At 49.1% G+C, this 26,854-nt stretch overlaps 1 protein-coding gene across 1 annotated transcript in view; it reads right to left on the reverse strand.

Annotated features, from left to right (window-relative positions):
- Positions 1-26,854, reverse strand: part of MYO18B (myosin XVIIIB) — a 253,741-nt gene that overhangs the window by 203,110 nt on the left and 23,777 nt on the right. Inside the window, exon 11 of the mRNA XM_008063601.1 lies at positions 16,713-16,857. Coding sequence (XP_008061792.1) covers positions 16,713-16,857 — 145 coding nt within the window. The remainder of the gene's footprint in view (positions 1-16,712; positions 16,858-26,854) is intronic.

The following is a 26,854-nucleotide window of genomic DNA, read 5'->3' on the forward strand; positions in this document are numbered from 1 at the left end:
GAGTTGGAGTCTCACTCTGTTGTCCAGACTGGAGTGCAGTGGCACGCCCCCAGCCACTGCAGCCTCCACCTGCTGGGCTCCAGCGATCAATCCTTCTGTTCAACCTTCCAAGCAGCTGGAACTACAGGCGCGCGCTACCACGTCTGGTTAATTTTTTGATTTATTGTAGAGATGAGGTCTCGTCTGCCCAGGTGAGTCTCAAACCCGCGGGCTCAGGCAATCCACTGTCCTCAGCCTGAGCCACCAAGCCCGGCAAAAAAATTTTTTTTAATTAGCCAGGTGTGGTGGAGTCCCAGCTACTTGGGAGGCTGAGGCACCAGGATGGCTTGAACCCAGGAGTTCAAGGCTGCAGTGAGCTATGATTGCACCACTACACTGCAGCCTGGGTGACAGAACAAGACCCTGTCTCTTAAAAAACAACAAAAAAATTAAAGCCTACAATTTTTTTAAGCCCGAAGGAAGAATACGTCCCAGACTGTTCATGGTAGTTGGGACTTTGAGGGAAGTAGGACTAGCAGTGTGAAGAGGGACTTTATTTTTTTTTTCTCTCTCTCTCTATTCTTCTGTAAAGTTTCTGTTATTTATAGGAAGACAGCGTGAAGGTATTCCTCATAGGATTGCTTTAAGACAATAAAAATAGCAATAAAACACTTTACAAAGTGTTCGAATATATAGTCATTGTACTACGTTTACAGCACCTCTGTTAACACCCTGCTACTATTTTTTTAAGTCACTGGGCTTCTGTCCTCAAAGTCTTGCCCTGAGAGTGTCTGGCCCCCCTATCCCTGGATGGGCTTCCTTTGCAGATGGTGTCAGGGTGCCTGACTCTGCAGAGGGCTGGACCCTGGTCGTTACTGATATTGTCTCTCCTTCCAGCAGGCAACAGGGTTCCCGAGTTACAGCCCTATTCTTCAGGGACTGACATCTTTATGACAGCAGGTGGGAGGGAGTCGCTGGCTGAATCGCAGCCCCCCTTCAGCCCTGGTCGGGGCCTTCCGGGGTTATATATGGGTCTGACTGCGTCATATATTCAGCAGTGGGTCGGCGGCAAGTGGATGGGCAAATTTAGTGAGACAAATAAGTGTCCCAGTGGCCTTCAGAAAAGAAGGAAACAAAGCAAGACCCCATCAAGACAGTGCTGCTCATCCTCATTGCCATTTTGGATTCTGAACATTATTGCCATTTTTGTGGGACAGCAGGCAGAGTGACCAACAGTCTGACTCTCTAGGTAGAATGCATGCTGACTCTTACAGCGCCAGGACCACAGGGACTGGAGAGGGTTAAAGACCCACTCAGGCCAGCTGCTCTCTTCAAAGTTTCACTGGGGAAAACGTCCCTAGATAGTGAATAGATTTCCTGTAAATAATAAGAATGATAAAAATAGCAATGACAGTTGGGTATAGCATCTCACGCCTGTAATCGCAGCACTTTAGGAGGCCAAAGTGGGAGGATCACTTGAGCCTAGGAGTTCAAGTCCAGCTTGGGTAACATAGTGAGACCCTGTCTCTATATAAACGCTTTTAAAACTTAGCCGGACATAGTGGTGTGCTCCTGTAGTAAGCTACTCAGGAAACTAGAATAGGAGGATCACTTGAGCCTAGGAGTTCAAGGTTACAGAGGGTTATGATCATACCACTGCATTCTAGCTCAGGTCACAGAGCGAGACTCTCTCTAAAATAAATAAACAAAACATGGAGGAAGTGACAGAGCTTTAAATATCCAGATGAAATAATGTAAGCTTTGTGAGAACCTTAGGAGGTAGGCACTGTTGTTCTCCCTACTTTTCAGCTGATGACACAGAGTCTCAGAGGTCAAGAGAGTCATCAAGGTCATGCAAGAGAATCAGGGTTGAACATAAGTCAGCCTGGTCCCAGAGCTCACACCTTTAGCTTCAATCCCGGGCCCTCCCAGACTCCACTTGGTGGGACGACCTTCCATGTGGAAGACTGGATACAGCCTGGACCGAACTGAGAAGGAGCTCTCAGGAGAGAGGGCTGAGGCCCAGGCACCCATCACCTCGGCCAGCGGAACGGCCTTGTGCTCAAGGGCAGGAACTGTGTTGGCAGACAGGCACCAAGTTCTAACCTTAGCCCAGCCTCATGACAGCACTGGACTGTGACAACGTTGCATGATTTCTCTGAGCCTCAGCATCCTCAATCACAATATGGTGACTCCTTCCCTACCAGTCAGGGTTGCTGTGAGAATTAAAAGAGAGAGTTCATACAAAGTGACCCCCAACCCCGGGCTGAGATAGAGAACAAAGAAAGAGACCCCAAGATTGCCTGTCTCTTGCTACAAAGAAGGCATGGCATTCGTTCTTGACTTACTCTTCTGTGGGAAGAGAGTCCTTAGGGGGAATCAGGAGGCTGGGGTAATAAAAGCAGAGGGCAAAGTCTTAGAGAGCACCCTCTGTCCACCTCGGTAGGGAACCAGGAGGCACATCATAACTTACAACAACGAACTCGTACGTCCTTGGCACTGTCCTCAAAGCCCTCGGCATACAGCATCTCAGTTCATCTGCGCAGAACAACTATTGTGGAATAACGGTCCGGACATAGACTCTTCCCCCCTGTACCTGGCTTCTATCTGGCCCTCCCTCAGGAAGCAGCCTCCAGCCAAGGCTGGTCTCTGAAAGGAATGCATATTCCCAGTAATGAGCCATGGGATACAGGTGACTGAGCAGAGGTGAGAACAATGCAGGTGGCAATTTGAGTAATTTACTTGCTGCACTGTGCCAAGGTGTGGACTCTTCACCGACCAGCTGCCATCGGTATAAGTTCTAATAAACCAATGTCTTTCCATGCTGGATCTCCAGATGACTTTTTTGGAACAGGTAAAGAACATTGTATGCTAGCCCTCTCAGGTTTGAGGCTACCATGTCTGTGAAGTCATCGCTCTTTTCAATCCCATTTTACAGGCAAGAACACTGAGTTTCAGAAAACTGAAGTTATACTTGCTCAAGGCCACTGTGCAAAATTTAGCTACCCTGATATCTCCCCCCTACGTGCCCTAGGATCTTGTTGTGCCCTCCTCCAGGGGTGGAGTCTAGTTTCCCTCATCCTTGACACTGTGACGTGCTTATTACCAACAGAACGTGGCAGAAGTGGCACCGCTCAGAAAAGGTGGTGCACCTTCCATCATGCTCATTGGAAGCTTGCGCTTGGAGTCCTGAAGCTGCCATGCCATGAGGAAGCCCAGCCCACAGGGAGAGACCTGAGACCACGAGAGGAGTGGGAAATACCCAGCCAGTGCCGGGCCACTCCAGACTCCCAGTACTCCCGCATCAGTTACTGTCTGACCGAGAGACCCCCAGCTAGAACTGTCCAGCATAGATGCCTTGGGGAGCAATGAAACGATTATTGTTTAAGCCACAGAGTTTGGGATGGTTTGTTATACATCAGCGTTCACTGAACAGCCATAAAACCAGCAAGGGCTGGAATTCTCACTTCAATGTGAGCCCTTGCTGTTCACCAAGACTCATGGCTTGGGCCATTCCACTGGAGCCCGGATGGATGCGGTTCAGCGCTTACTTGGTAAAGGCAGGAGGAGGGAAGAGCTAGGGTGCTGGAATTGGACTCCCAGTTCTGTGAGAATGAATGTCACTCCAGTCTGTGCTCTAACCACTGCCCTGCACTGTCCTTGGCTCTTGAGACCTTCTGCTAAGCTGCCAAAAGAGCACTGGATGAGAGCCCAGAACTGGATTTTGGTTCTGAACCTGCTGTTCACCAGCACAGAAGCTGCATCGTGTGCCCTTAGATGAGGAGCCTCACCTCTCAGAACACAGGCTTTTCACCCAACAAAGGGGCTTTGCAAGCCCCACTGAGCCCATCTTGGGCAGGCTTGAGTGCGAGCAAAAAGAGCTGACAGCAAAGGGCTTTGCAAAGAGAAGAGAGTTATTACTTGTTGAATACCTCCTATGTGCCAGGTGTCATACGTTCATTTTCTGACTATAGAATGACTGTGGAAGGTGAGTTGGGTTATGACCATTTTATGGGAAAGAAGACTGAGGTCCAGAAATGTGAAAAATCACAGTCAGGAGGTCAGAACTTGGACTTGAACACTGCTCTGTCCAACTCCAGCATCCCAGCTCTTCCCTCCCCACCCCTCTTTACCAAGTAAGCTCAGGAGAGCACCCATTTGCTGCCATTCAAAACACACAGGCAACAGCTAATTGTTCCATGGGCCACTTTTTCCAAAGGAAAGAAGCATGAGCTTGGAGGAATGGTTGTCTAATGGCTCCAAAGGGGTGGCCCAAGTACCCTGGTCCCCATGCAAAGCCTGAAAGCCTTAGGCTCAGGCAGCCCTGAGCTCTGTCACTTCCTAGCTGTGTGCCTTTGGGCAAGTCATTTAACCTCTCTGAGCCACAATGGCTTCATCTGAACAAATGACAGCCAAACCCACCTTAAGGCTTTGCGGAGTAGCAAACTAACTGTGATGTCAAATCACCTGGTGTCTCTGCCTGCTGTGTGGTGTTAGCCTTCAGAGCCACCTTCCACTGCCTTCCTGGGGGACCCATCAGTGACAGCAAACCAGAGTGATAGGAATAAGTATGGACACGTCCCAGACAGAGGCAGGGATACAGCCCCTGTGCCACCATGAGAGCAGGTTTCTAAGATCCAAAGCCAGCTGCGCCCAACCTCTTCAAATGAGTCTCTCTGGAATGAGCCAGCCAAGCCCAGGACCCTCCTGGACAGAAGATGGGAGGCAACCCTGAGTAGGAGCAAGAGGGGACACCCACCAGGCAGAAGGGCTCTCACTCAGTGCCCTGTGTCTACCTGCCCTCCAGCCTGGCCCCTCTCCTTCCTGGCCACGCAACTGAGGACACAACCCCCTCACCCCCTTCGACTCCTGGGCAACCTCCCCTCCTTGGAGAGTTGCTGATAAGACGACTCAGTTAGCTGATATTTACTGAGCACACACTGTGTGCCAGGCACTGGGGATGCGTTGAAGCGCGGAGCCAGACAAGACCTCTGCACTCACAGAGCCACAGCCCAGCGAGGGAGACAGACATGAATCAATCAGACCACCTGCACTAAATAAAGGAATGCCTGGCACACACACAACAGAAAAACGGGAACTCATCAATGGGCCAGGGAAGGCTTGGGGTAGGGGAGGCAGCGGCTTTAGAATTGAGAGCTGAGGGATCAGCAAAAGGAAGCAGGGAGCTGGGAGAGAGGAACCCACCCCATCAGGGCCCCTGCAGGAAAGAGCAAGCAAGTGAGACTTTGAACATCCCTGCAAACACCCCCACAGCTTCCTCTAGGCTGGAGAGGTGGGTGGGGACCAGACCAGGCCAGAGTTGCCCACGCAGTAAGCTGCAAAAGGCTCTCCCAAAGTGACCGCTCACATATGGGAATTGAGGCATTCCTGCTGGCTGTGGCATGAGAGCAGATCAGGGCAAGGGGATGGGGAAGCCAGGATCCCAGTTGAGAAGCCAATCTGGGCTTTCGGGACAGAGAAGACGGCCAATCAGATAAGCTGATCAAGAGCCAAGAACCCTGGAGAGAGCTTCAGAGCTCCCTGCAGTGACTCCAAGAATAAATTCCTATGCTAACTCTCCCTGGGGCCACCCAACAGTCCCCAAACAGGAGCCATTTGTCCTCGGACCCTGAAGGATGCCCCTCTTCATACCATGGTGGAACGAGTGGCCTTTTAGCCAGACAGACCCAAACTCCAGTCCAAGCATGGATATACTGCAGGAGATGTCTGCAGTTTTGCTCTCTTGCTCGTCCCTGCAAGGACCCTGGTGGGGTGGGCTTGTCTCTCCCTCCCCACTTTCCCTTCCTGACCCCTCAGCTCTCACTTTGACCTCACTATGTGCCCTGGCAAAGTGGCTTCCCGGGACTTTATTCATATAGAATAGGGCTGGGTTTTCCAAGAGGAACGAACAGACCCGCATGTGCTAAGACGTAGCAAAGGCTGGCATGAGAAGGAAGGGTGCCTCATGGTGTGGCTGCCCAATGGCATCCCCACACTCACGACTTACACATGAGGAGCAGGGAGATACACATCTGGCCTCCAGCCCCCGGAGGAGCTGGGTAATGAGGCATCTCCTTGGGCACCCACACTGCCCAGGGCCTAGCCACCTCACAGAGAAGCCCACCACACCTTCCACATGGCATGGATATCCAGGGTGAACTGGACAATTGGCATCTGTGGTTGAAGCCCATGGGCACCCACCACCCCTGGCCTCACACTCCTGATGGTGCCCCCTCTGCCAGGGGAGTTGAGCAGCGTCTGATGCCAGGTCAGTTGTCTTCGCCTCACTGGCTGGACCCTGCCAGACAGAGCGGGGCCACCCCCTGGCATCCAGGCTGAACAGATTACAGTTGCCCTGGTCAGCCGGGAAGTTTATGTCCATTTGAGCATACCCTTCCTGTACCAAAATCTACCTCTCACCTCAACCCAAAGGAGAACTGCCTAGAATCCAGAAGCTCTCTCATAAAAAGAACCACAGCTATGCTGACAGCGAGAAGAAGGGCCCTGGTTCCTAGCAAAACCTGAGAGTCTTATGCTCAGACAGCCCTGAGCTCTGCCACTTCCTGGCTGTGTGCCTTGGACAAGTCACTTCACTTCTCTGAGCCACATCTGAACAAAAGACAGCCAAACCCACCTGAAGGCATTGTTTTTAATGTTCCTTCAGGTCCTGTGGTATCAGCTCTAACTCAGCACAGAAAAGCTCAGGCTTCATCCTTCTCGTGTGCCTAGAAGCTTGGAGGTCCCTATAGGAAAGAGCTGTGTCTCCTCTCTGAGTGAGATGGGCACCCTGGACAAGCATTGGGACAGAAGAATGGTGCGGTCTGTGCTTTGTCAGAAAAGGACACTCTGGTGGCTGGGTGGGGAGACAGCACCAGGTTAAAAACAAAAACCAAGGTGAAACACCACACAGAGAAGGCGGCTTTACTGGGAAGTCTCTGACATATGTTATAATTGCAGGCCAGTGCTGAGGTGCTTCTTTTTTTTTTTTTTTTCAGACTCAGGAATACAGGTGATTTTTCCCTGTGGGTTTTTTTTTTTCTCCTTTAAGGTGTGTGTGTGTGTGTGTGTGTGTGTGTGTGTGTGTGTGTGTGTGTGTGTATGTGTCTGTGTTTTCACTGGGTCAGGAGGTAAAATGCTTCTTGCAATGAGTTGAGGTCAAAATTGTGTAAATTATGGACTTTTCAGAAAATTGGATGGATTTAGAGTCCATCCTACTCAGTGATCTATCACAGAAACAAAGAACTGAGTGCCACACATTCTCACTCATGAGTGGGTCCTGAACATTCATCACAATACGATGAGAGAGGAATTGGCAGTAGTGGGGCACTGCCAGGAGAAGGATGAAGAGGGGACACGTAACCTCACTAAGAGTACCTGATCCTAAACAGAGGAAGTGAGGACCAGTGGGAGGTCCAAACTTCGCCTGCACGTAGACCACTTATGTTCCTAATCCTGACATGTAATCCACACCTTTAAAATAAAATAAAGGGGGGAAAAGGGAAAAAATAGTGTAAAACTCACCAAGTTTAGAGTAATTGGTTGGAAATTTAAGAGAAGATTAGGGGAGCAGACCCAAAGTCCTGGTTTATTTCTACCCTGAGATCTGCTGGACAAAAAAAAAAGACAGGTCTCCAGATCCACAAAGCCCTGAGCTACTGGCTTCCTATGAACACCACTGCATTTAATCTTCCCTCACCCTTATAGGTGATGGTATCATCGTTGACCCCATTTGATAGATGAGAAAACGGAGGCTTAGAGAGTTCAGGAAGCGACCTGATCAAGGTTGCAGCTGACGAAGGGCAGAGCTGAAACTTGGCGGAGTGCATCCGACTTGAGAGTCTAGACTTCTTGGCATTCATAGTTATGCCCACCCCTTTGCAGATCTGTTCAGCCTCAGGGCTCTCATTTGGAAAACAGATGCAATTTTACCTATCGTGCAGGCTGGTTTGGGACATACACTCATCTAGCATTTCTTGGGCAGTCACTATGGCCCAGGTCTTGAGAAGAGCGCAAAGAAGATATGGTCCTTGCATAAACAAAATGTGACCCAATCATATGATGGAATATTATTCAACTGTAAAAAAGAATGACACGCTGACATATGCCACAACACGGATGAATCTTGAAAACATGATGCTGAGTGAAAGAAGCCAGGCACAAAAGGCCATATGCTGCACATATATGACTGCATTTATATCAAGTGCCCAAGGCAGGGAAATCTACTTAAGGCTATAAGGTTTCTTTTAAGATAATGACAATGTTCTAAATTTGAACCTAATTAACTATGGTGATGGTTGCTTCTATCTATGAATACACTAAAAATCATTGAACTGTACGTTTTAAATGAGAGAGTTGGGTGTTATGTGAATTCTATCTCAGTAAAGCTCTTTTAAGAGAAAGTTCAGGGCCACTCTCATTTCTGAGCACTGTGATGGGTGAGCCCCAGATGGCTTTCAGAGGCCATTTCACACACAGCTCATAAGAGACCAAAGCAGAGATTTGAACCTGGAACTGCCTGACTCCAAAGGACCTGTGTCCTTCTCTCTGCCACATCCTGAGGGGAGGTGTCCTCTTTGACTTTGAGGCTTCCCAGGGCACCTGACTGAAGATCTGATAATGGGATGGGCAAGGGTCCCTCTTAGCAGCCAAGCATGGAATACAGGGAAAATCTTGAATCCCTTCAAGGGAAATCCCAGGCCCCTGGCTTGCCTTGGGAAGTAAGTGAGCAACCTAATAAAAAAGAAAATAGTCATAGCTTAAAACAATAGCCACCCAAGGAAGTTAGAGCCACAAGATGTTTGGTTTTCTTTAGAAACTAAAGCTAACACCTTCACATATGTCCCTGAGTTATGTTTTAGAAACGCAGACCCCAGTCAGATGGAAAATGTCAGTTACCATCAGATAGGGGCAGTTAAGGAGGAACTGAACACTGAACTCTAACTGTCCTTGGTTCTAAATAATTTATTTCTGAGGGGTCTGGAGTCACACCCACAAGCCAAACCTTAACATTCCTCTCTGCTGACCCCAAGATTTTAGACAGAATCTTGCTTTCTTAACCAATTACAAATCAAAGTAACTTTGACTCCACCTACGACCCGTAAGGCCCCCACTTCAAGATGTCTTGCCTTTTGGGGGCAGACCAATGTACAGCTTCCATGTATTAAGTAACAATGTTGCCTGTAACTTCTGCTTTCCTGAAATGTACCCCTGTCTTTAAAAACTCTTGCCTCTAAGCCATCGGGGAGGTTGGGTCTTAAGCACTAGCTGCCTGATGCTCCTAGCTCCGTGTCCTGCAATTAAACGCCCTCCTTTCATTCTCTGCAAAACCTTGGAGTGGGTGTTTGACTTTACTGTACCTGGTGAGTGGACCCATGCCCAGTTTCTGGTAACAATAACCCAGAGCCCTGCGGCGCCTTGTGTGATGTCAGTGCTGAAACTCCTGGGGAGAAGCTGAAGGGAACAGGGACCACAGGGTGAACCAAGGCCTGATCCTCATCAGCCTGCAACCACCTTGCATGTGTACAGTAGCCTTTTATGGGCCAGAAAGGGCAGGTTCCCTTTTAAACAAGAAAAACAAAGAGAAGAAGGTTTCCACAAGAATAAGAGGAGGCGACAGTGCCCGGAGCAGGCCAGAGGATGGCACTGGAAAGGACAGTTCCCCTTCCCGCTCAGTGGCCTCAGTTTAGTCCTCGATGTGTCAGTTCCCCTGACATCATTCTGACAGGCCTGAGACTCTAGGGATGGATGCTTTCCATTTCCACGAGGCAGCTGACTGGAGGACATGGTCAGCCAGACCTGGAGGCTGTGGCTCAGGGCCTGACACATGCAATAAGTGTATATTTGGTCTTTGCTCCTGATTCCAGGAACACAGCTCCAAAAAACCCTTTGGACTCTCCAGTGTCTTTTGCATGCTAGTGAGGTGACTGGTGGCTGGGGACCCCTAGAGAGCTTCAGGGTGGAAGCAGGTCACCGGAAAGACGAAGGCATGATTAGAGGGTTGAGGCTCTGGGAAGATGACAGAGACTGGAGACTGAGTTAATCACCAATGGCCAATGGTTTAATCAATCATGTCCATGTGAAGAAGGCGCCAGAAAAATCCCTAAACAATAGGGTGCAGAGAGCTTCCAACACATCAAGGTGCTGGAAGGACATTGTGCCCAGAAAGGACAGGAATCTCTATCCCCTCTCCTATGCCTTGCCCTGTGCCTCCTTTCCACCTGGCTGTTCCTGAGTCATATTCTTTATCATAAACCAGTAACAATAGGTAAAGTACTTTCCTGAGTCTTGCAGCCATTCTAGTGAACTACCAGACCCGAGGAGAGGGCCATGAAAACCTCCAACTTTATAGCCAGTCGTTGAGAAGTATGGGAGGACTGGTGTTTCCAGGTGGCATCGAACTGGGGCAGTCTTGTGCGCTGAGCCCTTAACCTGTGGGAGTTTTACCAACTCCAGGTAGGTATCATAGGAATTGAATCGAATTCCAGGCCTGCTGGAGGCAGCGGCACAGGGAGCTTAGGAGGAAGGAGATAGGAGGTGTGCCTCTGAAGGCTGGTCTCAGAGTTCAGGCAGATCTAAGTCCAAATTCCATCTCTGGTTTTAGCTGTGTGTCCTGGGGAATTGGGATGAAACGCTCTGGTGCGCCTCAATTTCTTCATCTGTAAAATGGACATCATAATAGTTCACACCACTTCCCAGGCTGTTCTAAGTAAGCAATGACATCATGAAGTCTGTAAGCATCAGCACAAGAGTCCCAGGAAAATGAGAGCGGCCCAAACCTCACTCTGGAATGTACTGGCTGTGTGATACCAGGTCAGTGATATACCTTCTCTGAGCCTCCATTTTTTGATCTATAAAATCAAGATGGATGAAAGGCAACACTTATGATACTATGAGACGAGTCTTGTGCTCCCCAGTTTGGGGCATTGACTTATTTAATCCTCACAACACGCCTATATGTAGGTACTCAGTTTACAGAGGAGGAAACTGAGGCTCAGATAGGCCAAGCCAGGACTCACATTCAGCAGGCTGCCTCCTGACTGTCACCCATGGTGCTGTTTATCCTCACTAGATTAGTGCATGAGCCTAATCAGATCAAAAGGCATACTAGACGTATAAGTGCCTTTGAAAATGCCTAACACCAAACCCATATCAGTGGTGACTGTTATGGCTCTAACAGTTCAAAAGCCTTGTGTCCAGTTATGAGGCCCAAAATCTTGCCAGAGGAACTGCTGCTGCTGAGGGTCAGTACTCTCAAAATAAGTGGGGGAACCAGGCGCGCTGGGAAGAGCATATCATTTTACTCATTAAAAAAACCCCTGATGAATGAAAATGATTCTTAATATATTTCAAAATGATCTGTTATGACACAGAGCAAAGACATTTATATACGACTTTGAAATTCTTAATAGCTGATTTTAGAGCAACCTATTATGAAATCTTCCAAAGCAGAATATATAGTAAGTAAATCATCGGGTGGGCCTCCCAGGCAGACTGACGGCAGCTCTTCTTAAAATAATTTATAAGGTGGGGCAAGGGGAAGGGTTGGGAGAAATTACTGCCATAATCATGTATTAATAAAATATTTATAAAAGTGACTTTCTCTGTTATCATCACAGGCGCTTACAGGCACAGGTCAGGTCCCTGAGCCCGCACTGGAGGGAGCTCCCACCCCCTGTCCCAGGAGGAGAAACTGAGGAATCAGGTGGGGCTTCTACACCCTCTGGTGACAGGCTAGTAGGCTAGGGGACTCTGGGTAGATAACTCAGCTTCCTTGCCCCTTGGGTATGGCAACCAGGGGGCATTGCCTCACTGCCACCCAGAGGCCTTCAGCGGGGCTGAGCCTCAGTGGCCCAGGTCAACAGCTCCTGAACACAACATGCCTACCCAACTTCCCTCCTGACTCAGTTTCCTGTTCCTCTGCCAGTGCCTCCTGGGTCCTCTCCCCCACAAGCTACATGTCCCCAAATCTTTGTCTCAGAGTCTGCTTGTGGGAAACCCAACCTAGATCACCTTCCTCTTCCTTCTTCCATTTAACCCTCACATCAACCCCACTCTCAGGCTGTTGAAAGAAGAGGCCACTGAGTTCCAGGCAAGTTCCATTTGGATCCCAAATCTGCCCCTAATGGGCAGTTGATGGCACGCAGCAGTTGATGGCACCCAGACCATCTGAGCCTCAGCTTTCTATTCTGTGAGGCCCATCTGATTCCTTCCGCACACACCCAGCCCACTGATGTCTCTGCCCCAACTCTGAGCCTTCATGCCTTCCTGGTTACTTGCCCACTCTCAGTCAGCTAACAAAATCAGCCAATGGGCCCAAGTTTAGAAGTCTCATCTCTTCAAACAAGATGGCAAATTCACAAGAAAGGATGGTATCCGAACAGTTTCTCACATTCCTCCTTCTGCCTAGTGCAGGTCTGGACACAAAGTCCATGTTGACTCATCTCTGGGATTGAGATGGCTCCTGTGAAAAAGTTTAAGTGAGGGTAACATTGTCCAAAGTCCTCAGCTGGGTCTAGAGGGCATGAGGTAAGAAACAGTTTCCTAGTCCCTATGGGTAGCTTTCTCACACTTCTGCTTCTATGGGGTGACTCGTCTTTTCTGATATGATCAAGGGGTTTCAACTTAGTCTCCACACTCAGAAACCCATACTGAAAGTAAGAACTCTGCTTCACCTGGAGATACCTGCTAAAGGACCCCCCTTTGGCATTTGCAGACGCTGACCAAGATGGTGACCTGAGCCTTCTGATAATTAAAATCCTTTCTCCGTGGACCGTGGCTTTAGTGGGGTTCTCAGTCTAGGACCTCCATCCTATCAGGGATGAGGAAATGGTCATGCGACCCAGTCAGAGTCAATCACATGCTCTCTCCCTGGTACCAGTATCTTCAGAGTCAGCGCTTTTTGAATCCCAGGGATGGCCATAGTCTATAGGACAAGCCCTTCATCTGTCCATCCCCAGATGGAGATCAAGATCCGCAGGGAGCAGAAGGCTTGAGAGGAGCCTTCCAGGCAGGCTAGCCCGCAGCCTCATGGCAAAGGGAGACACTCATTTTTGGGTTGTGAAAAAAGGGCCCTGTGCTCAAAGATGTTTGAGGGTGGGGGAGACACCAGATGGCTCCTCTTCCTCCTACCAGTTACTCCTACAGGGTTCAGAGCTCAGACTCTGGAGCTGGACTCTCAGAGTTTAGACCCCAGCTCTGCCACTTCCTAGCTATGCAACCTTGGGCTCTCTCTGGGCCCTACTTTTCTATGAGGTGAGATAACAATCACACCCACCCTTTGGCTTTATTGTAAGGATTTCATGAGTGAAGACATATACGATGACTAGAATGCAATGATTTCTCTCACTGTGGTTATGATAATTATCCTATATTATGGTTATTCTGATGACTATTACCACTGCTGTGATTATTTTTGTCACTATTGCTATTTCAGTAGTTGTAGTATATCTTAAGTATGCATGACACTTCCCTGGAGTCCCTTTAGATTTAAAATGCTATAATTAGGTGAAAGGGGACATTGAAATTCTGGGAAAGTGTATCTAGAATGGTCTTCAGATACCATGAATTATGGCAGTTTCTAAACTTTTAGGGGTAATTTCGATCCATTTGAGAATACAGCGAAAGTTGTAGATTACACTTCTCCCCAGAAAAATGCACATCCACACACAATTCGGCTGTTTCAGGATCTATCATGACTCCCTGCAGTGAATTCAATGGTGGCCCGCCCCAAAGATTTGTCCATATAAACCCCTGGAACCTGTGACTGTGGTCCTATTCAGAAAAGGGACTTTGCAGATGTAATGTAGTTAAGGATCTCAAGGTGGTCACCTAGGATTACCCTGGTGGATCCTAAATTGAATGGCAAGTGTCCTTATAAGAGACAGAAGAGAAGATGCCACCACCACAGAAGCAAAGGCAACGTGAAGGCAGAGACAGAGACTGGAGTGACAGGCCACAGAGCCAGGAGCATACAGAGCCACCAGAAGCTGGAAAAAGCCAGGGAGGATCCTCCCCCAGAACCATTCAGGGCAATGCAGCCCTCCCAGCACTTGGATTTCAAACTTTTGGCCCCAGAACTATCAGAGGAAAAAGACGACTGTTGTTTTAAGCCACCTATTTTGTGGTGCTTTGTGACAATAGTCTTAGAAAATGTATCCACTCCCTGAAATCTGTCCACAGACGTGTTGGTTACACAGATTCCCGGTTAAGAAGCTCCCACCTGGTCCAACTCCAGAATATCACATATGAGAAAACTGGAACCAGGAAGCGAGCTGACTTGCTCAAAGTTACCTGGCACATTGGGAGCAGAGCTGGGTCCCTGACTGCCTCTCCCTGGTGTGGCTGCATTTGAAGAGGATAGAGGAATGTTCTCAGAGCACAGCCAGAGAGGCAGTTCAGAGGCACAAAGACCCCTGGGCACTGTGATCTTGTGGGGTGACAGAGAGGGGGTCAGCACATTTGCTCTGTAAAGAGCCATGCAGTCATTATTTCTGGCTCGGTGGGCAGAGCAGTCTGTCTCAGCTACTGGACACTGCCATTGTCAAGGGAAAGCACCACAGATAGGTGAAGGGATGACCTGGCCGTGCTCCAGTGACACCATAATTATGGGCACACTGAACTCAGTACCACATAATGTTCACGTCTTCTAAAATTTTATTGTCTCTCTCTCTCTCTCTCTCTCTCTCTCTCTCACATACACACACACACACACACACACACACACACACACACACTTCCTCATCCAACCGAAATGTAAAAAGTTGTCTTTTTTATTGTTTTATTTTTTTGAGTCAGGGTCTCACTCTGTGGCCCAGGCTGGAGTACAGTGACACAATCATGGCTCACCACAGCCTGAACCTCCTAGGCTCAAGCAATCTTTCCACCTCAGCCTCCTGAGCAGCTGGGACTACAGGCACGAGCCATCACATCTGGCCAATTTTGTTTTCATTTTTTTGTAGAGATGAGATCTCCCTATGTTGTCCAGACTGGTCTTGAACGCCTAGGCTCAAGCAGTCCTCCTGCCTCAGCCTCCCCCAGTGCTGGGATTATAAGCATGAGCCACCACACCCAGCCTAAAAAGTATTCTTGGTTTTCAGGCTATACAAAATAAGCAGGCAACAAGCTGGATTGGGCCCACGAGCCATGCTGCCTGAGGGTATAGATGAAGTCAGATGCAGAGGCAGGGGTTTCTAACCCATAACTAGAGTCTGCAGGAAAAAAAAAGCATCCAAGGCTGGGGATGGGGCCCTGTTCTTACCCCTGGTGTGCATGACTCACATTAACCACAGTGACCAGGGAGCTGAGCAGGAGACATCACAAGCCCTGACAAAATGGTGGTGGCACCCAGAAGCCAAGCACCAAGCATGGCCTATGCTTGATTTTTGAAAAGGCAAGTGGTGTTCTCTTTAGTTATGTTCACACAGCCCAGCGTAACTGTCCTTGACTTGGATTGACTGTGGAGTTCCCACCTTTCTTATTCCTGACTCAGCATGACTTCTAAAAACTTCCAAAATCGTCCAGGGGGCTGACGCATGTGGTTCAAGTGGACAAGAAGCAAAGGGAGGGGCCTCAAGGCCTGGGAAGGCAGGACTGGCAGAAATCATGGTCAGGCACCTTCTCAGGAGTGACCGTCCCACAGGGGACAGCCAGAACGTCAGCCAGAGTTGATCCACCGTCCGAGGACAGACTCACATTACACAGGCATTCATTCCACAAGTGAATTCCAACTCTGTTCTCGGCAAAAGGAAGCCTCTCCTTACTAGAAAGAGCTAGACAGAGACAGTCACCATGCAAGGTGTCATGAGTCCTGTGAAGGCAGAAACCATTACTCTTCATCCCTACTGTCTCTCCAGAACTTCATACAGTGCTGAGAGACAGAGTAGAAGAGACAGGTTAAAGAAGTGAGGAGCCTTGAATGCCAAGCCAAGGACTTTTACTTCACTTAGCAGGTAAGGGAGGACCTCAGGGGGATTCCAAGCAGAAGGATAGCTGGTGGGTCTGTGTTGTAGAAAGAATGGGCATAGTGAGAATGGATGGAAAAAAGAGTGAAGCCATCAGCAAAAAGCTACTGCAACAGTCCAAGCCTCCTCTGACAAAAAAGTGCAAACAGTTAAGGCGAGAGACATCGGAACACGGTGAATGATGAGACAGGGAGAGGGTAAGAAGAGAGGGATGGCTGGAACCACTTGGAAGACCAGATAGAAGGCGGGACAACCAGCAGACAGACAATTAAGGAAGCAGCCAAGGAGAGCAAGATCAGTTTTAGCACGTGTAGTGGAAACATCTCCAGGGTGTCGAGATAGAAACACAGCACCTTTCCTGCTTAGACCCCGCTGCCTCTTGCATGTTCGAGAGCCTCTCTGCCCGGACAGAAGCCACCTGCTATGTGTGTCTACTTCCATTTAAATTAATTAGAATCAAATACACGTAGAAATTCAGTTCCTCAGTTACACTCGCTGCATTTCAAGTTCTCAGCAGCTGGACCATGTGGATAGAGAACACCTCCACCATTGCAGAAAGTTCTTTGCACAGAGCTGGTCAGAAGGTCTTCTTGACCACTCCAGCCCCATTTCCCTCGCATGGCGCCTGGTTTCAGCAGCCTCCCAAGAGCAGTCCCAGAGACATGGAAGATGACAGATTGACCCTGTCCCCACCTCGCCGAGAGAAGGGTCTTTTCAGGCACCTGCCAAGAGAGACAGCTGGCCACCCAGGTGATCTCAGCAGGAAGGACATACCTTTGCAGGCCCCCGCTGCACCGAGGTGGTAGATGGCTGCCAGGACCCGCCAAACGGCCCGCTGCTCACTCTCTGAGATGCCCAGAGTCACCATGGCACCCCGGAGCTGGGCAAATGCCATCGCTGCCTTCTGTTTGTCCTCAAGCTGAGAGCCGGGGGAAAGGAGAAGAAAAATAGGTCATCATGATGGAGAAAATGCAAACCCACAACTTGAAGCCGAGCTCAGTCTTGGGGGGCTGAGTGGGTCACTTTATTACCATAGTAAATTGCCTGCAATTAAACTGAGGAGCATTGACAGACAAACACAGACTGCCAGGAAAGTTATCGAATTCACTTCTATCTGGCTTTGGGATGCAATGTGGCTTTTATTCATTCAGTATAGATTTATGAAGGTTCTGCTCTGTGCAGGGCTCTGGTCTGAGATGCAAAGATGAGCAAGACCCAGGCCATGACTTTGAGACCTTCTCAAGGCAGATGGAGAAAGACGCAAAAGCAATTAAGCGTGAACAGGCTGGGTAGTAGGTAGGTAGGCTACAGGTAGGGCAGGGAGCCATGGACTATCAGAGGAGGGAATGGGTAATCAGTCCCACCCAAGACAGCCAGAGAATAGCTGAGACAATATGGTGATTAAAGCTTGAAAGATTAAAAAAAAAAAGGAGAATTGACAAATTTAATGAACTAAGGGTCCTGACAGGCAGAGGGAACCACATAAGCGAAGAGGATCTTTGGAGACACTGAGGCAGTTATTTTTGGAAGTGGGAGAAGACAGAGCTTGAGAAACTGGCGGAAGCCAATCTCAAAGGCCTCAAACATGGTATGAGTGGGCATAGGCTTTCAACTCCAAGTATGATTGGCAGATACTGATATGTGCCCCTGCCTATACCCCTAGACTCGTGACAGACATCATTAATGGATCAAGATTGCACAGCAAGCCAGTGAGTCCAGATTCCTGTCAGGACATCACCTCTCACCGCTGCCACCCACTGATCTGCCTCGGCAGGTGAAAACAGTACTTGCTTTCCATCTCCAGGGCAGCAGGGGAAGCTGCTGAAGATTTTGACCAGAGGAAAGAAAGTGACATGATCAGATGTTTATGGGCTGTAGGTTGTTTTTTTGGTTTTTTTTTTAAGATTTATGATCCCAATTATGTCTGACTGAATATTAAAACGAGCCTGAAACTACTGTGCACACACCATCTGGCCAAGGAGACTCAGCCCAGAAGCCTGCTGGGTAGGGAGGAAGTGAGCCGGGAATGGGAGTTCTTTTGTCAATAACCCTCCAGCAGATAACGAGGAACGAATTCACACCTGGCCTGCTTAGAGAACTCAAGCAACAAAACTGTAGTCTGTCCAGGCTGGCAGGTCCTTGAATTTTGTGTGCCCAGAGTTGGGGAGACACCTGCTGCAGGTCACACAGCAAGGTCATATCAGACACAAGGTTAGAAACGGGCTTTTCTGACTCCCAGTCCAAGCCCCGTGTCCCCTCCATCTAAGGTACTTCTTCTAGCTGTGAAATTCTCAGGGATCACCCACCAATGGGGACGACGTCAAAGCACACAATGGGCATTGAGAGATGTGCTGTGGAAACATTTCAGTTAATAGTGAAAGCAAGTTTCACGGCTCCGTCAAGTTTCTGCGCTGCCACAGGAACACAGAATCCCTAGCAACCAGGAACTCAACCTAGCAACCACAGCTGGAGCCCACAGAGGGAAGGAGGGTGTCTCACCGACACACTCTCTGTTATTTATGAGATTTCAAAGGAAAAGGACGCCGAGAGGACAGTGCCCACACATTTATTACGGCGTCCACTGTCAGCTGTGAGGATCTGGCTTTAAATTACAGGCAGACCCCACCCTCACCCGTCAGCTCACATGGAGAGAAGGGGAGAACTTCCGCCGAAGCTCACTGTCTTCCCGCCCTTCCTCACCCTCCACCACCCCCGCCCATGTCTCTTTCGGAAGAGAAGACAAAGATCAACAAATATATCCATTTCTGATCCAAAACAATGAGGATGGGGGGGGGGATGTTTGCAGTTCCTTAAACTTCAAACACTTCTGTGAAACGTGCTGGCAAAAGCCACTCTTTAAATCAAAATTGGGAAAATAGAAATGAGTCACACAGATGGAATACGTCCACTCACAGTCCCAATGTCCACGAACAGGAGAACAGACCACCAGAGGGCGGCACACCCAGAGCACAGAGATGGAACACAAGGTACCAGTAAAAAGAACAGCCCACAGGTATGTGACACGCGGCCACAGGTATGACTAATTTAACAGACTAAGGGTCCTGACAGGCAGAGGGAACCACATAAGCAAAGAGGATCTTGAGACACTGAGGCAGTTATTTTTGGAGGTGGGAGAAGACAGAGCTTGAGAAACTGGCAGAAGCCAAGCTCAAAGGCCTCAAACATGGTATGAATGGGTCACAAGCCCAGCACTGTGCCAAGAGGTCAGACACAGCAGGCTCCATGCTGCATCTCCTATGTAAGTGAAATTTAAGAGCAAGTGAAACTAACATAGGGTAAGAGGAGTCAGGAAGACAATCAAGTGAGAAGGATATGTCCAACTGGACTTGCTCAAGGGAGACTTCCGTGGGGTGAGGAATGTTCTAGATCTCGATCTGGGGGTGGTTTCCTGTGTGTTTAAGAATATATCTGAGAATATCACTCAGTACCCTTAGAATTAGTATACTTCATACACATTCCTGCACGCTTTTTTTTAAAACTTCGATTAAAAAAAAAAAAACAGTGAGGAAAAAAGTCCAATCACAAGATGCCCAGAGTTTGTTTGAGACAGTCAAGGCCTCAAGGTCAACCAAATGCTGCAGGTAATTTAGCAAAAAAAAAATTTTTTTAAAGAAAATCCAAAATGTTCTCTGCACATTACACCAGGCTGGGTTTAGAGCACCCAGAAGATTCCTACAACGCAGAGAGAGGCCGGGCTCACATTTGGAGCCAGAAAGAATTGGACATACCCTCAACTCTGCGCTCCCCAAGGCTGGACTTTGCCCGGGGCTCCTGCCCTGGAACAGAGGCTCAGTTCTCCCTTCTCTGAAATGGAAGCAATGCCCCCCTGGGGCTATTTTGAGGATCCAAGTTCTTAGTGTGTATAACACCCAGCATGGTGGCCGGCACACAGTGGAGCTCAATAAATGGTGGCCTCCACTCACTGCTGACTCTCCCTGTCCGTGTCTCTGCCTAGGATGTTCCACCTTCCAGGAACATGGCTTTCCCCATGGCTGCCCAAATTTGTGCCCAGGCTCCACAGAGAGTGAATCAGGCATGGCTCAGCCCTCTAAGGGCTCCCAGTCTGCTGAGGTCAGATGTGCAAAGAGGCAATGACATACAGTGTGCATGCCAGGGGCAGGGAAACTCTGGGCAGGGGTAGAGGAATTGAATGGGAGGATGGGAGGCTTCCTGGAGGAGGTGAGCTGTGAAGCGAGTGAACATATTGAGTGAGTGGAGTGAGTGCTGGGACGCAGGAAGCGTCTCCAGGAAGAAGGCAGGAGCCAGGGCACATGGTGTCTTTGGGTGTTAAGAACTCTGTGGACAGCCAGCTGTGCAAGCCACTGTTTGCAGCTGGGAGCTGCTCTGGGATGGAACTCGTAGCTCCTGGAGGCCTCCCTGGCAGAGGCAGCAGTTACCTGGGTGTCCTCCACCTTGATGAGGCCAGGATCTGACTCTGCTTTATGGGGATATAAACCATCCCCATCAGAGCTAGGTGGGCCTCCCCTAGTCTCTGCAACCAACCTGCCTGGGGATTCCCACCCCTCTGCCTCCTGGACTTGGGGCCAGCTCCGGGAGGGAAGTGCTGAACACCGACTCAAAAGAAACATCCCGTGGGTGACCACACTGGCAGTTGATCCTTGTGGAAGCCTCAGAGAGGGCAGGCCAGGTATGCCTCCAGTTCCCACTTCCTCTCTGGGAACTGAGGAGGGAGCACTGGGAGTCCGTGAAGGGGGGCGCGGGGAGAAAGTTGTTTTTTTTTTTTGAGTTGGAATCTCACTCTGTCGCCCAGACTAGAGTGCAGTGGCCACTCCCGGCCACCGCAGCCTCGACCTGCTGGGCTCCGGCGATCCTTCCGCCTCAGCCTTCCAAGTAGCTGAAATTACAGGCATGCGCTACCACGCCCAGTTGATTTTTTGATTTACTGTAGAGATGAGGTCTCGCGGCCCAGGCAGGTCTCAAACCTACAGGCTCAGGCAATCCACTCACCTCAGCCTCCCAAAGGCGCAGTATTACAGGCTGAGCCACTGAGCCCGGTGGGAGAAAGTATTAATTGAGTACACACTTTGATGTACAAGGTGCTTCTTCCCTATGAGGCAAGTGCGAGTCTCTCTAGCTGACAGAGGAGAAACTGAGACTCACAGAGATAAAGTTACTTGTCCCACCAAGGCAGGGAGGGGCAGAGTTAATAAATGTCAGTCAGCCGACCCTGAAAAATTATCTTAATACTATAAGAAGAGGGAAACTGCCAGGGGAGGGAGGAGGAGGGAGAGGGAAGGCACCCTTCATCAATAAGGGTACCTGATCTCAAACCAGGTGACATGGGGACAAAAAGTGAGCCCCAACTTTACCTGCACAATGACCACTTGTATACCTAACCCTGAATTGTACCCCACATCTTTAAAATTAAACAAATAAATAAATAAATGTCAGCCATGTACCGAGACCCTGGTGGGCGTCACCCATGGAGGTGGGTGTTGTCCTACCCAGTCCACAGGAGGAAGAAGGAAGGGCTGAGAGAGGGTAAGTGACCCAAGGATGCACAGTGGGTCAGCCCTAGAGCACGTGGCCTTCAGCCACGACACAGGACTGAGCCGACAGAGTGGGAAGAACAAAAGCACCAAATATGGATGGAGACACAGATCCCAGGCCCACCTCTCTCACTAAAAAGCTGAGTGCCCTTGGGCAAGTTGCCTCACCTCTCTGAGCCTGGTTCCTCCTCCTGAAAAACAGATGAGGTCATAACTGCTTACCTCAAAGGGCTACTAGGAGGACAAAGCGAGAGAACGCTAGCAGCGTCTCTGGTGTGAGCAAAGGATCCTCCCATCCTTCTGTCTGAACACCATTTCTCTGCCATTGACAACTGGGTCATACGAAAATAAATGCATCCCAGGCCAGGGCCTGGAATGTGACAGCCAGAAGCAAAATGCTGGGAGGCCAAGATTGTTATCATTATTATTATTACCACTGCTGCTGGGCACTTTAAGAAAAAAAGAAAACCAGGCTAGGTTGCAGAAAAATAAATTATAGAGAAGGAGAAAATAATAGGAAAGCTTTGTGATTTCAATGTGTCCTGGTGCTCAGCAGGCCTTGAGTAAGTTCCATTGAAATGCTGAGATGTGGCAGGCGGAGAGGGTGCACGCAAGGACGGGGCAGAAGGGGGAGTCAGGACGTGGGCCTGGCCAGCGCCACACAGAGGGTCTCAGCACTGTCCACCCTGGGGTCCCTGCTCCAACTGGCAACCCAGCTTTATCTTTGCATCCGATGCTCAGTGTAGCTGGCCTCATAGCACTCTTCTCAGGCATTCCACCCAGTTCCAGTTCACAGTCGCCTTCTCCAGGCAGTCTTCCCTGTTTTGCTTCTACTCTCCCAGCCTGGCCTCAGTCTACACACACCTCTATTCAGACACCCGGACCTCCCACTGGGAATGACCTGCTGATGTGTGGCAGCCTCCAGCCACCTCCAGAAGGTGTGTCCTTTGACAACAGAGACCTAGGTGAGGTACCTCTGTGTGCCGGCACCTGGCAGCTCATAAGATTAATAAATACCCGTGGATGAATGACAGCAAGATGCCTGAGAATGTCCCCAACTAAGAGCCACAGATGGTGGGAGAGAGTGTGTCCATCCACTGAGCCAGGTTCACGATGCCACTCATTCCAGACCTGAGGACCCCAGGCATCCACTGGCTGCAGAACAGGACCCCAGAGCTTTCCAATCCCCTTTTCCAGGTCTTCTGAGACCCCAGCCACTGCCCCAGTTCCCAGGACTCAGGCAGCGGGTCCAAAGGAAGAAAGGGGATCCCCCAAACACCTGGGGAAACCACAATGGGGAGAACCTGTCTCTAGCAACCACAGCAGCAAGGGATCAGAATATTGAGGAGATGTGGTTTTAGTAAAGTGACGGTCAATTAGATGTGCTCAGTCATTTATTCACTCAACAACATTTATTGAGCACGTGCTGAGGGCTAGACCTTGTCTTTCAGGAGTGAACAAGATGTGAGAGACCGGTACCCTCGTGGACTGTAGGGCCAGGGGAGACCAGCTAGAAGTAAACACCCAGGCTGGGCGCAGTGGCTCAGCCTGTCATCCCAGCACTTTGGGAGGCCAAGGCAAGTGGCTTGCCTGAGCCCACGGGTTCGAGATCAGCCTGGGCAACATGGTGAGACCTCATCTCTACAATAAATCAAAAAATTATCTGGGTATGGTAGCACATGCCTGTAGTTCTGGCTACTTGGAAGGCTGAGGCGGAAGGATTGCCAGAGCCCAGCAGGGTGAGGCTGAGGTGGCCAGGAGTATGCCAGGGCACTCCAGCCTGGGTGACGGAATGAGACTTCGACTCCAAAAAAAAAAGAAGTAAACACTCAGTGTGATCCAGATGAGGGATTGTTTCCAAGGAGACTGCCGGAAAGACAGGACCACGTGGCACCTTAGATGGAAGGCTGGGAGCCAGAGACGCTAACGCAAACATGGCGGCCTGAAGACCAAGCATGAGGACATTTGTCACCTTGTCATTAGGAACCACACAAAGATTTGAAACCGAGTAAATGGACAACATTGGAAACAGTTGAGGGATGCATGCCTCCACCATGAACATCTGGTCATTAAAAATACAGTGTGTGAAGGCTTTAGCAACACACAGTGTGTTAGGAACTCTGTGAAATATTCATAGGAAAAGTGCTCTGACAGCATCTGCAGAAATGGTCCCAGGCGCTCCTCTGGGTGGGGGCTGGGGGGGGTGATTGTTAGCGCTTGTTTTCTGGCTGGGGTGTGTGTGTGTTTTGTTATTTGTTTTGCCTTTATGGGGTTTTTTTCCTGATTTTTCCACAGGAAGTATGAATTAATTTAATTTTTATAAAACATCTGCTTCATTAAAAATATAAGTTAGAGGAGACTAGAGATAAAGCCCATAAGAGAAAAAGAAACATGGCACGGACAGCCAAGGAACGTGAATTTGGAAAATGTGCACAACTGCAGTCAAGTTGCAAGTCAAGCCCTCCCTGTGGGCCCCCGAGGCCTTGCCCTACCCAACCTGCTCAGCACTGCCATCAGGATAATACTGATGAGGAGGACGATGACGACAAGAACAAAAGTAACAATAAAAGCTGGCATTAACTGAGTATCAGGAACGGTCCAAGGACCTCATTGGCTTCTCTTATGTAATTCAGTGGCCAGGGTCTCTTAATATCACAGTTTTACAAACGAGGAAACTGAGGCCCAGGGAGATGAAATCCCTTGCTTAAGGCCACCCAGCTTAAGTGCCAGTGCTAGGACTTCAATCTGGCCATGTCAGACTCCACCATCGCCAGTGAATGTCCGGGGTCAGGGGAACCAACAGTTACAGATGAAACAGAAGCAGACATCATTATGGTCCAGGGGATGGCCAAGGGGCAGGAGGAGGAGGGTTGGGCCAGGGAGGAAGCTGGGCTGTATAACTGCCAAATAAAATACAGAACGTCGGGTGAAATTTGAATTTCAGGCAAATAATGAATGCTTTTTAAGGCTGTAAGTATGTCCCCCCGCAATGTTTGGTACAGTAAGAACACTGGTCACATGTATCTGTCCGACTTCGTTTCATTCCAGGGCCAGATCATGGTCACCTCCTCCAGGCAGCCTTCCCTGATACGCCCCCAATCCTCCAGTTTTGCCCGTGCAATATTTGGGAGATACTTATTCTGAAAAATTACTCGGTGTGTATCTGAAAGTCACATTTAACTGGGCATCCTGTATTATCATTTGCTAAGCCTGCCAACCTTAAGAGCTCACATCCAGCCACTCCACTTTTTAGGAGGCGTTTCCGGGCCACCGGATCCCCCTAAGGAGACTGTGCCAGCACTGCCCACACCTGGTCACTCGCCCACGCTTGGATCCAAGACCAATGAGTTTTCAGGCTTTATTTTTGCTCTTAAAGAGCAGAGAAAACATTCTCTCGATACCTGCCGGGTAGCGGAGAGAGAACAAAGGAGCACCCCACCAGCTCTAGCAAATCAATTGGTCCAAAAAGCACCCCACAGAAACACGGGGAAAAAAGGAAACCACTTCAAATGCTTCCTCGACACGAATTCACGCTGTGACCGATTCCTTTCTGCAGACCATTAACAAACAGGTCAGGCTGGGGAAAGCTCGCCAGGCCTCAGCTTGGGCCTTGCCTCCTCGCAAACAACAGGAAAACACAACACCTCTCTTGCTGACTCAAATGCAGACACTCCGCCAAAGCTCATTACATGAATGAGAAACACCGTGCTGAAATGACGTCTTTTGCCTTCAAGGCCAAAGTCTGGGCTCCTAAGTACCTCAGGTCACGGGGGAAGAGGGAAGGGGGAAGGGTATGAAGGAAGAAGATACTACAGCAACCCCCCAATTAAGAGGAGTGTTCCCCTGTAATATTGATAGAGCAAGAACACTGGCTTCACTGCATCTAACTTCACTCTTATTCAGGACCAGCTCAGGGTCACCACCTCCAGGCAGCCTTCTCTGATAGGCCTCTGATGCTCCTGTCTTGCCCATGCAGTATTTGGGAGACACTTAGAAGGTGATGAGCAAATTCATCCCCAGGATTTGAATCCCCAGGATTTTGACAGCCACATCACACTGTCACTGCAGAATAGACTCTACTACATAGGGTCTCCAAGTAGGGTTTCGGCCTTAGCATCTCCTGGGGACTTGTGAGAAATGCAGATTCTCAGGCCTCACCCATAGCTGCTGAATCAGATACTCTATGGCTATACCCAGTCGTGTGGACACATGTGCATGTGCACAGCAACTTTCTTCAGGTGTAATTGGCACAGCCTAAATGGCTCATCTTTACAATACAATTTGATTCCTGAACATGTTCCCTCATGAAACCATCGCCCCAGCAGCAATGAACACCTCCACCACCTCCCCCAAAGTTCCCTTCTGTCCTCTTTTCTCTCATTACGCCTACCCCTCCCAGTTCCCAGGCCCCATTGTCACTACAATGATTGATGGACGTCTTCATAACCCCATCTCATCTGGGATTCTGCACTCAACACAACTTCGAGAGCCATTCATGTCCCTAAGTATGACAGGAATTTGTTCCTTTTCCATGCTGTGTAGTATTCCACCATATGGATGTATGATGATGTATTTACCAATTGCCCATTAATGGACATTTGGGTGTTTTCTGGGTTTGGGCTATTATACACAAAACTGCTCTGAATGGCCCCATAAGTGTTGTTCATTCTCCTGCTTAAATACCCAGAGCTGAGGGCAGGTGCAGAAAAGGCTAATGCTAAGCCTTTTTAAGCACTATGTCTTCCGTAGCACTGTAGGCTGACTACCACATACGATAACGTATCATATAGTTTCAAACGACTGGAAGGAGGGTACTGAATGTTCCTGACACGGAGAAATAAGGATGCTGGCGATGACAAGGCCTGATTATCCTGACCTGACCACACACATCATATGTGCGAAACAGCACTATGTACCCCATACATATGTACAGTTATTATGTCCATTAAAAGTAATGAATTACTTTCTAAAAAACATATTAGACAATGTTTACTGTATTCAGTAAACATGAATAAAAAGAAAGAATTTTGAAAAACAGAAGAAACGACTGAACTGCCCAGGTGGCTGAGCTATTTTGCACTCCCATCAGCAGCGTTTGGGGATTGCAGCTCCAGATTCTCTCCAGTATCTGTTGAGATCAGCCCTTCTGAATGCAGCCATTCCAGGAACCGAGCGATGGTGTCTCGTTGCGGGTCTGGGGCAAATTTCTTTAATGGCACATAAAGCTGGGCATATTTTCACGGGCCTACTAGCCACCCGTGTATGTTCTTTGTATGTTGTATGAAAGTAAATTCATGAAAATAAATTGGAAAGAGGGAGAGAGGGGGAGAGAGAGAAAGAGAGAGAGAAAGAGAGAGAGAGAGATTCGCCTCCCCAAGGTAGGGG

Source organism: Carlito syrichta, unplaced genomic scaffold, assembly GCF_000164805.1.
Source record: "Carlito syrichta isolate Samal-C Ts95f unplaced genomic scaffold, Tarsius_syrichta-2.0.1 Scaffold306949, whole genome shotgun sequence".
NCBI lineage: Eukaryota > Metazoa > Chordata > Mammalia > Primates > Tarsiidae > Carlito > Carlito syrichta.